Source organism: Ammodytes marinus (assembly GCF_949987685.1).
Source record: "Ammodytes marinus genome assembly, chromosome: 8".
Taxonomy (NCBI): domain Eukaryota; kingdom Metazoa; phylum Chordata; class Actinopteri; order Uranoscopiformes; family Ammodytidae; genus Ammodytes; species Ammodytes marinus.
This window is the reverse complement of record NC_137212.1, coordinates 12,247,173-12,261,689: the sequence shown is the minus strand read 5'-3', so window position 1 is coordinate 12,261,689 and position 14,517 is coordinate 12,247,173. Positions and strand designations below refer to the sequence as shown.

The following is a 14,517-nucleotide window of genomic DNA, read 5'->3' as shown; positions in this document are numbered from 1 at the left end:
GAACATCTGGCTGCAGATTGTGTATCTGTACATGGTTCTACAATTCAGTGCAATTTGCACCAAAACAGGTTGGGGCGCAAAAATATCCCCATCTCCAAAGTGGGGAATGACAAAAAAAAACTGAAAAAAAAAATCTTTTTTTTTTACATTAAAATACATTGTTTCCCGCCCTCTGGTGACACTACAATAGAAAAACACAAAAATCAGTAAGTCTGTTCTAGGCCCTTGTAGGGGGACCCGGGGGTATTTTTACCTTTTTTAAGTTCTTCTCCTAATCTTCTGGCCCCACTGTCGAAACTAAAGTGTGCGCTGCGCACGCGCTTGCTCGCGCACCAGCTCTCCAGTCCGCGGCTACACTGCACAGGGCCATCTCGGCTGGGCCCCACCGCGGAACAGACGAGACGGAGCAACGAACTATTTCACACACAACTACTACACTACAAAAAGTAAGACAATTGCGTTCATCAAATTAAAACTGCGGACATGTAATTAATTATTAACAATTCATTTATTATTAACTTATGCTCAATGCACATTTAAAAAAAAATAAATAAAAAAAAAAAGTCTATAATCCTGCCCTGCACGGCAGCGCCCTCTGGTGGGGCCGTGCAAAGACGCCACTGCTCACAACCTCTGTCAAAACTTTGTTTAGTTCGGGGATGAGCTGCTTTGACGCTACCGGCGCTTCCCAGCGAATGACACAGTGTGTCCATTGCACATCTGGCGCCACACTGTTTATTAGTGATTGTGCCTGGCCCGCGCACTGAGCCGATGATTTCGGCTTCTGTTCTATCCACGTTATTATGGTTTTCATGTGTTAAAGCTCCCATATTATACACTTTTCGGTTCTATTATACACCATATTATATGGTCTTAGTGGTCCCTAATACGTTTTTCTTTAATTGTTTGCTAAAAAAACTTTCAGATAATTTATTGTACTATGCTGATGTTCAGCTAATCTCACAATGGCCTATTTTTTAAAAAGAGCTGCAGCTCCCCTCGTAAATATACAATCTTTGAGCTCCCCCCGCCCCCTGTCCGGAAGCGAAGCCAGATACGCCTCGCCCTCTGTCTGTCAGGGCCGTGGACCAATAAGAAATAGGGGTGTGGGCTGCACAGTGGAAGCTTCTGGCTTTCCAGTTTGTGAGGTCAGAAACGAGGAGAATTCTGACTGGAGTATATTGGGGGGAGGGGTGGGGGTTTCAGAAAGGGGGAGAGTGAGAAAAGGAGAGATTGTTATTTTTTAAAATATTTTGGCAGTCTCTAGGCACACCGTGGACCCATGGATATGTTAGAAAACATTTAGAAAGTGCATTTAGCATAATATGTGACCTTTAATTGAAGAAGGGAAATAGCAGGGGCTCTCCTCCACTCCTCCAACTCACGCTGGGAAACGGTAAAAAAAAAACATAGGACTATATTAAAATATTCCTAAAAACTATGCGCCACGGATGTGGACACATATTCCTCCCGTTCATTGCGCCCCACCTGTCATGTCTCTATTCCCCACCGGTGGGGCGCGTCCCACACCTTGAGAACCACTGCTCTATGACAACATGACCTTAAAATCCAAGCTCAGACTTTGCACGTTTCCTCTGCACACTCCCTTGGTACTCGTCAAAGTCCCATGGATAGGCTTTCCCAAACATTATATAGTGTTCAATGCCACTGAATTCCCCTTACAAGGAATTATCATTTTAGTCCACAGAGATATGCTCCTCTGGCACTATTTTCAGTCAATTCTCTCTGAATGCATCCAACCTAACAACCTACCCGTGTGACAAATTACCCCGTTCTCCCCTACATGTGTAACCCAAGAGAGAATGTAACATTTAATGTTCACAGGACAGAGCAATACAAATATAAAATTCTCCCTAACCTAACTTTCAGTCTTCCCCTCACCTGATGGAAATACACTTAATGTTACAATGTTAATAACACATGGCAAGTGAAAAACAACAACTCTGCTCACTCTTTTACGGAATCACAGTCATGAAATTCTTATTTTGAGGAACAACATTCTGTCACTGGTTAGACGATATGACTACATACTACAAATTATTCCTGAAGACAAAACAAAAGATTAAAGGTGAACTGCACTGGGCACTGGAAAAACAAGTTTTTAAACGAAATATATCACTGTTATATATCTGTGTGAAGGGGGTTAAAAAACTGAGGAAAGTGAATTTTTTTTATTTATTTTTATTTTTTTATCAAAATGAATTGCGAAAATATAAAAAAGTATAAAAATACTTAATATGTTCCTTTCTGTATTTCTACCGTGGTAGCGTTGTTTTGAAAACATATTGTTTTTTGTATTTGATTTCATTGTAATTGATTTCCTTTTCCTTTTTTTTAAATAAAGCAAATTCGAAGCAGATGCCTTGTACATATTTAGACATGATATAATTAGATTCTATGATCTCCCTGAAGCACCGATGCACATGCAATGATTTTGAATAATTATATAATCTTTCTAAGCCAGTGTAGGCCTATACCAGAATAACATATTGGCACAGTCAAGTCAATGCAACGCTCACACCCCAATCACACGAGTCGGTAATATATCTTTTTTACCAAAGTTTCTGTCTTGAGGCCTACCACATTTCAGATTAGGATCATGTATTTTATGCCACATAAAATACATTTGATCTGGCAGGAATCTGTGTACCAATAAGAGTTCTTTATAAAAACAGGGGTCATATAGATCTACTTTCTTTGAGGGGACGTGCAGTCCTAGGGTCCTGAAGCCCACATGGAAAACTGGACTGAGACCTGCTTTGACCAGACACATTCCCATGTAAACGTCATCAATTGGATTGATAGTAATGGACTGGGACATTTTGTATATGACCAAAGCTGTGTAACCAGAAAAGAGGAAGCCCCCACCACTACAATAGGGGGGAAACGAGTCTGACTCCTGCACCTGAACAGGGACATAGTATTTGCTCTGTGACCACCGAACAGGCCCCGTCTTCTGGATCAGGTGGCCAGCAAAGAGGTGCTTGCTTCCATCATTAGCATCTTGGCTTTGGAGATACTCCACCATGTTGTCTGTGTTGGCAAAGACGTCATCGTCACCATTGAGCAAGAAGCGAGCGTTCGGACAGTTTCTTTCCATCCATTCCAGGAAGAGAATCTGCTTCATGGTGAGGTTATAGAATGTGTCCATAAAGTCCCATTGGAGGATGTCGTTGTACTCACGTTGCTCCAGCTCAAGCAGTGTGTTCAGTCTCTCTTTCTCAAAACCAGAACCTGCAGTTCCTGAGATGAAGATCCTTCTGATCCACACACCGTTATGAAGCCTCTCTTTGGCCCAGGTTTTGCGCAGCACCTCTCGGCGGTCATAGTTCCCTGTGGAGCTTTTAATGACCAGCAGTAGGAAGACTTCTGCTGACTTATCAGCTCCTCCACATTTGTCAGGCAGGTCCAGCAGCATGGGGAAATGGCGACAGTGTCGATAGTAGAGAAAGTCTTTAATGAGCTGAGGAAGAGAGCTGAATCCTTTGACGTTGGCAGCAGATATGTTTTGTTGACATTTTGGCCATTTTGGCCAAGAATAAACATAGTTTGTTTTGGTGGTTGGTTCCTTTTGACTGCCATCCCTTCCAGCATTTACTCGACCGAGGTTGGTTGTATGTTGAGCAAAAACATCTTTCCAGAGATGGAGGACCAACAGACCAAGAGCTCCAACTATTATGAGGGTTTTCTTCACGTTTGTTCTCATCCTCCAACACATTTTTTTCATAGGTCTGACAGAAGAAAAACAATTATGACAAAAACATTGCATTGAAGCAATTTATGCAGTTACTTGTTGTGTACATTATTTTAAACACTGAAATAACAAACACAATTCTGCAAATAATTACTGATAAACTAGTGAGAAAGAAATCAGTGAGTTCCTGAAAAACATCAGTCAAAGACTCTTTAGCCAATGTAAAGATGCAATAAATCAGTCGTTAATAATTAATCCATCCTTAGATGCCTGTGAATCTACACTCTACTTTATTGAATAGTTCTATTTATTATGTTTACATGAAAGTGGATCAAAATCAGAAAAGAAAGGAAAATATACATATTTATTTGTTTGTATAGCAAAGATAAGATAAGAGTTAAAAAAAATGCCTGTGAATAAAGATTGTATGTAAATACTTTACTACTTTATTCACTATAAATCATAAAATATATTTTTAAAAAAGCCACAGATCTCATCACTTTTTTAAAGGCTTTCAGGTACAACTTCTTAAAAGTATTAACCATTTATTCAACACATTTATTTAGATTTTGTCTGTCTCCTCATTGATCAATTTATTTTTTAAACTATTGTTAAAAATGGAATGTTGTACAAACCTAAATGTGTTGAGTTCTGGTGTGATCTGAAGTATCTGCCGGTGCTGTTAAAAAAGAAGTTAATCAAATTGTGTATGTCCCATGTCCCATGAAGTGTGTTGTCTATTGGAGGGTGTTCGCATTCTGCTTTACTGCATGTGATTTCTGGTATAAGAGTTTCCTGTGTGGCCTCTCCCACATGTTTTCCATAAACTATGATAAGCTTCCTGCTTAGGCCTACCTCGTACCTTAATACTGTATGTATCTACCTATGGAAATGAACAATAATGCAAACATTGAATTGGAAAGGTTTCCAGCTTTCTGGGAACAACAAATCCCCACTATTGTTCTTTTAAAAAATGTTCTATTATTTTACCATGTGTCCCTCAAATACTTAATTATAAAGGTAGTCAAGGGCTTGAGAAAATGAATGAATTTACCTACCCAATAACATCTCTGATCCTTTCCAAATTAAGAGTAGAACATATATTGCCTTTCTAGTACTGACCATTGTACACATTTGCTATCCATTTCCCTTTTTTTGGTACAGCCTTTGCCAATTGCTGGTGTTGGGGAGGAAATGACAGCCTTAGAAAAACAACTACATTTACATTTTTCCCAAAGTCTGCACTACAAGCCGAACAACTTTTGTAGGTTGAACAGTTGGTGGAAATTTGTAACCTTTTACATAAGGTAGCCTTAATAATAAAAAAAATATTTTCATGGCACCCTTCTAGATCAAAGTAGCCTACAAAATAAAAGAGATGTAGTGGGTCAAACCTATGGACAACTCTGTGCCACCATCATGTGGCCGAAACACTGCGGTGCGCCCTCACCTTTGTATAAAAGCGCCCCCACGCTGCTTCCTCTCTCTCTCTGGTTCAGCTCTCAGCTGACTAATATAGAGACAAACAGCATTGTACAGCCTACAGGATTTTCTTCCGTCCTGAAAACATCTACCACATTTTTCTACAAAGGCTTTCACCAAGTGGCCGTGGTGATTTCCAGAATAACAAAGTGTTTTGTTAACGTTCCGGTGGAACAACAAGATAAGAACCAGGACTCGTTCACGGGGTTACGTCTAGGCCTTTCACACCGAAGAGAACCAAGAGTCAGTTCCGGGGTAGTGCTAGGGCCAGTTCAAAACTGGTTCCAGCCTTATCCCAGTTATGAACCGGTTGGTTTCACACCGGCTACAGCCAGCCATGGAGCCGGCGAGAGCAACATCATGACGTCACTGCAAACGTCTGCATACGTCTCCGCTTTCCCAGCAACCCTCGCGCCTTGCCGGAAATGTACAATAAGAAGAAGAACCCTCGCGCCAGTTGCTCCTTGCTTTGGGCGCCGCCACCTACTTAGGCAACTTAACACACGAGAGCGATGACCGGCTACTACGTTCAAGAAGAAGGGTAATTATCAAGCACTTTTTTATTGTCGCTGTTAGCCTTTGTTGTAAACGAGCCGGCTAGCTCATTATAGCTAACCCCTCTAGCATCGAATAAGCTGGCACCTAAAAAGTGAATCGAGTAATGATACCTTGTTTTCTTCTTTGATTACAGTTAATATTGAGGCGGATGGCAAGGCGGAGGCCACATCCTATCAGAGTGCAAAAGCAATCTCAGCACTGGTGGGAGACAATTGTTCCCGATTTCAGCCCGCAACAATTCGTGCGGAATTTCCGTGTGTCCCGGGAGTCGTTCGAATACATCTGTGACCGTCTAAGGCCTGCGTTGGGGAGAAGGGATACCAACTTCCGTTTGCGTGTCCCGATTCGAAAACGTGTCGCCATTGCCCTGTGGAAGCTGGCCACTGGGAGTGAGTACAGGACCATCAGCCATCTGTTTGGAGTCGGCATCAGTACTGTGTGCATATGTGTTCAGGCCTTCTGCAGCGCGGCCATCAAGGTGCTGCTTCCCATTCATATCAGAACCCCCAATGCTGATAAGTTGGTGGTGATGGCTACTTTCTTCCAAAACTGTTGGAGAGTACCACAGTGTGTTGGTGCAATTGATGGAAGCCACATTCCTATACTGGCACCAGAGGAATACCCATGTGACTTTTACAACCAGAAAGGATGGCATTAGGCTCGTTCGACCTGTCGCCGTCTTGCTAAGACCTGCGCAATTATGACGCTCGTCTTGCTGAGCGCACTGCATTATGGTTAGACTTTTTGTCCCACTTGCACCCATGGCTGGCTGCGGCTCGGCTGCTTGAGACTTTGAAGTCCCGCGGTATCAAGACGGACACAGACACTGGAGCAAGTCGCTGCAGTTGCTCCCCACGGGCTGCGGGAGCAAAATGTCTGATGGGAAACGTCTTGCTGACAGGCGGAGCTGAGCGCTAATTGGGAGTTTAAACCCCGTGCCTTTGAGGCGTTTCCCTAATTGGTTAGGCAAAAGTCTGACATCACTGCTCAAAATTAAATTACGATCCATTCTTTTTGATTTTAATTTATGTTTAATCATTAGGCCGCCACAGTATATGCATTTATGCAGAAATGTACTTAATCAGAGTTAAACCTCCACTGATCTGAACCCTTGACATAGAAATGATTTGGATGTGTAACTCTCCTGTATAGATTTATTTAAAAGTGAACACAAACTTGAGTCCCATAAGATCTTGGTGAAGTGATTTTTATACCATTAAGATTAAATCATAGGCTTATTTCCAGTGATCTAAATGGTCTGGGAATTGTATTTTACATGTAGTGTCGCAAAGCCAGACCAAAACTACAACAAGTAGTTTGTTTGTTACACATCATAATACAGTTCATCATATCCATCTCTACAATAATAATAAGGGATCTTTTCTTAGACCTTCTTTAACTTTATTTAGGCCGATCATATTTGTTATGTGAAGGGAGAAATACTAAACCTCCTTTATTTGGATTTGTAAATGATTCTTTATCACTTAAAAGTAGGTTTTCTAGTAAAGTAACAAGAAAGATAAAGATGTGTGGGGAATGGGGATATTATATCTCGTTTCTTGTTTTGAAAATGCCCCTCGCTTTTAAAGTGTTTACTCGTCTTTGTGTTGTGTTCTGCTTCTAATCGGTTGTAGCATGTGTGACTCTCCTGCGAATATGTTTCTAATGGGCCTTCAAAATAAAACTAGAAAACGAACTGCATCCGCAACAAGGACGCTACTTCCGACTTGGAGCTGTCCGGCTTCAGTCAGGCTTTTTCGTCACTGCCCCCGACTGCACTCGGCTACTCTCGTCTACTTTCCAGACGAGCCACCTGTCGCCGTCTTGCTAACCTGCGCAATTATGAAGCTCATCTTGCTGAGCGCACAGCATTATGGTTAGACTTGTTGTCCCACTTGCACCCGCGGCTGGCTGCGGCTCGGCTGCTTGAGACTTTGAAGTCCCGCGGTATCAAGACGGACACAGACACTGGAACAAGTCGCTGCAGTTGCTCCCCACGGGCTGCGGGAGCGAAATGTCTGATGGGAAACGTCTTGCTGACAGGCGGAGCTGAGCGCTAATTGGGAGTTTAAACCCCGTGCCTTTGATGCGTTTCCCCAATTGGTTAGGCAAAAGTCTGACATCACCGCTCAAAATTAAATTACGATCCATTCTTTTTGATTTTAATTTATGTTTAATCATTAGGCCGCCACAGTATATACATTTATGCAGAAATGTACTTAATCAGAGTTAAACCTCCACTGATCTGAACCCTTGACATAGAAATAATTTGGATGTGTAACTCTCCTGTATAGATTTATTTAAAAGTGAACACAAACTTGAGTCACATAAGATCTTGGTGAAGTGATATCTTTATACCATTAAGATTAAATCATAGGCTTATTTCCAGTGATCTAAATGGTCTGGGAATTGTATTTTACATGTAGTGTCGCAAAGCCAGACCAAAACTACAACAAGTCGTTTGTTTGTTGTTACACATCATAATAAAGTTCATCATATCCATCTCTACAATAATAATAATAAGGGATATTTTCTTAGACCTTCTTTAACTTTATTTAGGCCGATCATATTTGTTATGTGAAGGGAGAAATACTAATCCTCCTTTATTTGGATTTGTAAATTATTCTTTATCACTTAAAAGTAGGTTTTCTTGTAAAGTAACAAGAAAGATAAAGATGTGTGGGGAATGGGGATATTATATCTTGTTTCTTGTTTTGAAAATGCCCCTCGCTTTTAAAGTGTTTACTCGTCTTTGTGTTGTGTTCTGCTTCTAATCGGTTGTAGCATGTGTAGCTCTTCTACGAATATGTTTCTAATGGGCCTTCAAAATAAAACTAGAAAACGAACTGCATCCGCAACAAGGACGCTACTTCCGACGGCACGAGCTGTCCGGCTTCTGTCAGGCTTTTTCGTCACTCCCCCGACTGCACTCGGCTGCTCTCGTCTACTTTCCAGACGAGCCACAACGGAGGTCGAACGAGCCTATTCTGTAGTTTTGCAGGCAGTTGTAGATGGCAAAGGACTTTTCTGGGATGTCTGTGTTGGCTTTCCAGGAAGTGTTCACGACGCCAGAGGGCTGAGACAGTCACAGCTGTGGGAAGCACTCGGTGACGGGGAGTTACTGGGTCAAAACAAGGTGACCATCTCTAGCTGTGACGTTGGACATTACCTGATCGGTGACCCAGCTTATCCCCTGCAGGAATGGCTCATGAAGCCCTTTTCGGACACGGGAGACTGACCCCAGAACAGCACAACTACAACTACAGACTAAGCAGTGCCCGGTCTGTTGTGGAGATGTGTTTTGGGAGGTTAAAAGGAAGATGATTCAATTGCACATTAATTAAAAAAAAAAAAACATAAAATTATTAAAAACACTTTAAATGTGGTAACCTAGAACATAGCTTAGCTGCTTCTATCCACAGACAAGGAAAGCTATGAATAGCAGCTACAAATGCTGGAGGGGAGCTGACACGCTGCCTTACCAACAAAGTAGCTTAGCACTGTACAGTGTTACCGGTAGAGGATGCGAGAGTGTTGTCTTCACCAGTAAGTAACTGAGTGGAACACACAGCAGTGTTACCAGGAGAGGGCGCGAGACCGCTGCCTTCACCAGTAAGTGACTGAATGGAAGAAAATAGAGTCAGTGTGAACCCCGCTGCCAATTACCAAAACAAACGGAGGCTCTAACAGTTGAGAGACAAGTGTCTGTTGTGACCATCCCCCGGCGGAATGGAATGGCGCCCATGGGCACGCCCGCCGACAGATATGCCCTCTGTCTACATCGAGACAGAGAAGGGGAGACACTGCCGAGGTACCCTGAGCCTCCTCTACCTGTGCCTCTGTAATGGTGACAGGGCTGCTGCCACACACCACTTAATATACGCAGAGCCAGGGACGGCCCAAACGGAAGAGCCCTGAAGTGGTACACCTTGCCCAGAGATGCAAAGGTGGAGGACCCCCTGTGACACCGGGCAGTAGGGCGGAGGCTGGGCGCCAGACCTCCTGGCGCCTGAAATGCCGACTGTAGTGCCGAAACTGTCACAGCGCTGGTCAAAATGCACTGAGAAGCGCTGGCCCATTGCTTGTCCACCTGAATGTGGCTGAAGCTATCGGCACGGTGTACCACAGAGGTACCATTTCGCTCTGGGGCCTGAAGAGCGGCTGGCCCAACGTCTGGCCTGGGCCGACTGGAAGAGAACGGAGGGTCTGTTGACACACCTCCGACTGGGGGGACTGCGCCAGCCAACCCCCGCGGCACACCAACACATCATTTGACCTCACCCTGCCCAGCTCCTTAGTCATAATGCAAAGTCTGCAGTGAAGAATCACTGAGGGTCTGTCATTCCGACCCGGCCAAAGGCTTGTGGCTGGCTTTGGAGCTGCAATTCCTACCCCCGGGTTAAGGTGGAAACCACCCAGGGGTCTATAGTAATATAATACAGTCAGCCCAGAAACTACGCTGCTGCTGGGAAAAACAGCCAGCGGCCGGCCCTGATGCCCGAGCAGGCCTCTGTGGGCTCAAGGGAGGTGCGGGGGGGGGGGGGGGGGGGGGCCCGAGGCTGCCCGGACGACGTGCGGGCGGGGGCACGAGAGTTATCAGTAGGCTGCTGGGCGGGCCGCTGAGTGGGCCGCCGAGACCTGCCATTGTCTCTCGCTGGATGAGAACATGGCTGAGAGTGGCTCTGGGGGGGCAGCCGAGGAGTCCCTAGGCCTGCCAGGAGTGGACACACTCTTGCGAAGACCTGAAAGCTGCTGGCTGGTCTGCCAAGCTTGGGCAGCCTGTTCCGGCGTCTCCAGGGCAGCTGATCTAAACAGCTGCCCCTGCGTCACAGGTCCAGCGGAGGGCCCTCCTGCACGTCTCCGTCAGAGGCGACTTAGCCAGCCAAACCTGGCGGCGAGTCTGGACAAGGGTGAACATAATGTGCCCTAAGTCCCTGGACATGAGGGCAAAGGCCTGCAGTGACGCATCGCTACGCCTCTGCAGAGATGGCTCAACTGTAGCTTGTTGCAGAGAGGTTGAGAGCGCCAGCCTTAGGTGGGTGAGGGAGTTGCCTACCCGGCCCATACGTGCCGCTGTATCGTAGGCCTTTAACAGCAGGTCGCCGGTGACCCTGCAATGGGGCCGGGGACACCTGGCATCCGCCTTCGTCGGGAGCCAAGGGCAGGCTCAACGGGTGGCATGCCCCACCAGCCCGGTCTGAGCTGGGAAAGACAGCTTTTAGCTTCAGTGCCCCTGACTCCTGGAACAACTTACAGCAACAAATTAAACTAAATAACTTCATATCCTTTAACCAATTTAAACAAACTATCTTAAATCTGCCAAACTCTACCTGTAACTGTTAATTAGGCTATATGGTACTTTCACCCATTTCATTTTAATTGCTGCCACTCTTCACCACTATGTAAATGTTTCAATTGTTTTTCTCTTCACCTGTTGTTGTGTATTTGATGTATTTGCATTGAATATTGTTTATGTATTGTTGTTTTTCCTTTGAATTTGTTTGATCTCGACGTCATTGTAAATGAGGGTCACCCCTCAATTGGTCTCTCGAGGATAAATAAAAGTTAAATAAATAAATAAATATAGCTCCCTCTAGCACTCCCCCAAGGGAGGAACAGAGAAAGGGGTCGGGCAGGGCTGTACCTGAAGAAGGCACCAAGCTGAGCCGAGTCTGCCTGTGAGCATCGAGCTCTGTGTCCCGGTGTCTAGAGCGGCCGGGCTGAGCTGGAGGAAGTGGTGCTATTAAGGGGAGATTGTCGGCAGTCAGACGCTCCATCTTTGCAAGCCTAGCCACCCTGAGGGCCCAAGGCATGAGGCTGCAGCCCATGCAGGCACTCTCCAAGAGGCCCTCCCTCCAACACTCGAAGCCGAGACCAGAGGCCCTCACGAGGCAAGAGGGTCAGTGGTCATGGCCATCGTCAGGAACATGGGAGACCACACAGGCGCTACACACGAGCCCTCAGCAGAACACTGTGAGAGGGAGCGATAGCATTGCCTTCTCCAGTAAGCTACTAAAGCAAATAACACACGGCAGTGTTACCGGGAGAGGACGCGAAAGCGCTGTCTTCACCAGTAAGTGACCGAACCGAACACACAGCAGTTACCAGGAGAGGACGCGAGAGCGCTGTCTTCACCAGTAAGTGACTGAACAGAAACATACAGCAGTGTTACCAGGAGAGGATCCGAGAGCGCAGTCTTCACCAGCAAGCGACTGAACAGACTACACAGCAGTGTTAGTTAAGTTAAGTTAAGTTAAGTTAAGTTAAGTTAAGTTAAGTTACTTTATTAGTCAATGGTTACATTGAAATTGTCTCTCCGCATATCCCCTCTCAAGTTACCACACTTCGAAGGGGTCAGCCGTAATACAGCGCCCCTGGAGCAGTTTTGGGTTAAGTGTCTTGCTCAAGGACATAGAGATGGTGGGCACCAAACACCAGCCACTACTAGGTGTAATGAGCCATTTGCAGTTTCACTGCAAATGGCTGTGTGTATTTAGACTTGCATGGCTTAAAGCGACTCTTACCTTTGGTGCATTTTTACACTTTTTTTGGATTAGGTTAAAATGGTATTAATAAGGTAATTACACTCTAAAATATAAGACAGACCCACCAGGAGTAAAAACAAACAATGATTTCAATCTCATAATATTATGAAAAATATATATAAAATTCAACCAATCAAATCGTTCGGACCGAACGATTTGATTGGCCGACAGACCTGTCTGTTTGCGGTCTGCTTCTGTATTGCGCATTCTCAACTAGAGGGTTTGTTTTGATTCCACGGCAGACAGTAGCGAGTAGCGACCATTGTAGAAAAGGCCCCAACGTTCATAAGTTACAGTGTTGTTAGTTCTTACAGTGTGTTAAAATGTGTTTTGTTCAGTGTGGATAGCAGTCAGTTAGGGCCGTGACGTCAGTCGGACAGAGAGCCTGTTTAGTTTCCGTTCTCTTCTCCCTCGGTCAGATGTGTGAGCGTTGCCGCAGTAAGCGATCATTTCACATGGAAACGTGTTTATCTGAGTTTAAATGTGAATCACCCGTGTGTGAGTATGTACATGCAGTCCCGATCGCTGTTATAATATAGTTTGCATGCGATTCGCGGGTCGCAACAGCTGTTGTAACGTCTCCTCACGGGCGGAGTTTAAACCTTTGTTCTTTTCCCGCGATCTATATGCGACTGTGCCTGTGAACGAAGGAAAATAAAGAGCGGATAAAACCCTACTCCTCCTCTCCTAGTCTCATGCTTATAGTCTGACGCCTTTGGCCATAAGTGGTATTCTGGCCGACACCTCTGAAGTGAAACCAGTGATACAAGCATGGAACGAGGGTGTGGGGGCATTGGAGGGAGGCGGGATGGTATGATAGTGCTGTAATTCTCAATTGCACGATGGGTGTGAGTCCCTTTAATCTTTGAGACAACCATATGCTACTGGCAGGATTAAAAAAATAAATAAAATTACAAACAAAAAAGTTACTAAACAAATGTGGTCACATAGAACACAGGCGAGCTGCTTCTATTAACAAACAGGGAAGCCATAAATAGTAGCTACAAGCGCTCACCAACAAGTAGATTAGCGCTGTACAGTGTTACCAGTAGGCCTAAGTGACTGAAAATATACAGCAGTGTTGCCGGGAGAGGACACGAGAGCGCTGCCTTCACCGGTAAGTGACCGCACAGCGATACACAGCAGTGTTCCCAGGAGAGGACGCGAGAGTGCTGCCTTCACTGGGAATCGACTGACGAGAATACAATGAACGAAAAACCTCTTCCCTTCTTTTTCTCTTTTTTTTTTTTTTAAAGTTTACCAGCCAAAAAACAAAAAATGGCAATCTAGAACAGCCGAGCTGTCTCTATCAAAAACAAATGATATTCAATAAGGGAAGGTACAGTTAGCGGCTACAATAGTGGGGGGAAGCCAACAAAGCTGCCCCACCAACAACAAAGTAGCGGCGATAGCACTTCGTGCTGTACGGCTAAACAGCCCCTGGAGAACGAGCTCACCCGTTTGCTCCGACCTTGGTCGCGAGGCTGCACACCGTCGATCCTTTCCAAAAAGCAAAAAACTATCCACACGCGGTCAGGGGCGGACACTGGGCCCACCCAATCAGATTCATGAAAAAAAAAATTAGTCTTTTCTCATACAATAGGCTATATGTTTTTTTCTTGAAAACATTTATAATTTAAAATATTTACAGTAGCTACCAAAAAATAATAATATTCAGAAACCCCTCTCGTAGCCTACTCATTAGTTCTGTCCAGTGACATCTTTACGCAACATCATGGTCGACGCAGACAGCGGATGGCGGTTTCGTGCACTATCAGATAGCACCCTCAATTAGCAATGGCTAAGCAGCTCATTACTGGATGTTCTGGCCGGCTTTTCCAAAACCATTTATTTATTTTAGGTGCCTAAATGCAAGTTGCACTTCTCTTTGACTCTCTGCTGAAGTGAGACAGAATGGGATCATCACAACTGCTCCCAAAATATCTTAAAAACAAAGATTATTCATTATCATGGTTTAAGGGAAGGCTACAAGAAGCTTTCCCAAAGGTTTCAATTGTCAATTTCTACTGTAAGGAACGTTGTCAAGGAATGGAAGGACACAGGCACAGTTGCAGTTAAACCCAGGTCTAGCAGACCAAGAAAAGTACAAGAGCAGCATATGCTGCGGATTGTGAGAATGGTTGCACACAACCCAAAGATCACCTCCAAAGACCTGCAAGAACATCTGGCTGCAGATTGTGTATCTGTACATGGTTC

The 14,517-nt window shown here is 44.7% G+C and overlaps 1 protein-coding gene across 1 annotated transcript; it reads right to left on the bottom strand.

Annotated features, from left to right (window-relative positions):
- Nucleotides 1-2,536: 2,536 nt before the first annotated feature.
- LOC307254007 (N-acetyllactosaminide beta-1,3-N-acetylglucosaminyltransferase 3-like) lies at nt 2,537-3,727 on the bottom strand (the record flags this gene model as incomplete). Its single annotated transcript, XM_080032228.1, has 1 exon — nt 2,537-3,727. The coding sequence occupies one exon, from the start codon at nt 3,725-3,727 to the stop codon at nt 2,537-2,539; it is 1,191 nt and encodes a 396-aa protein (XP_079888354.1).
- Between the last annotated feature and the right edge of the window lie 10,790 nt (nt 3,728-14,517).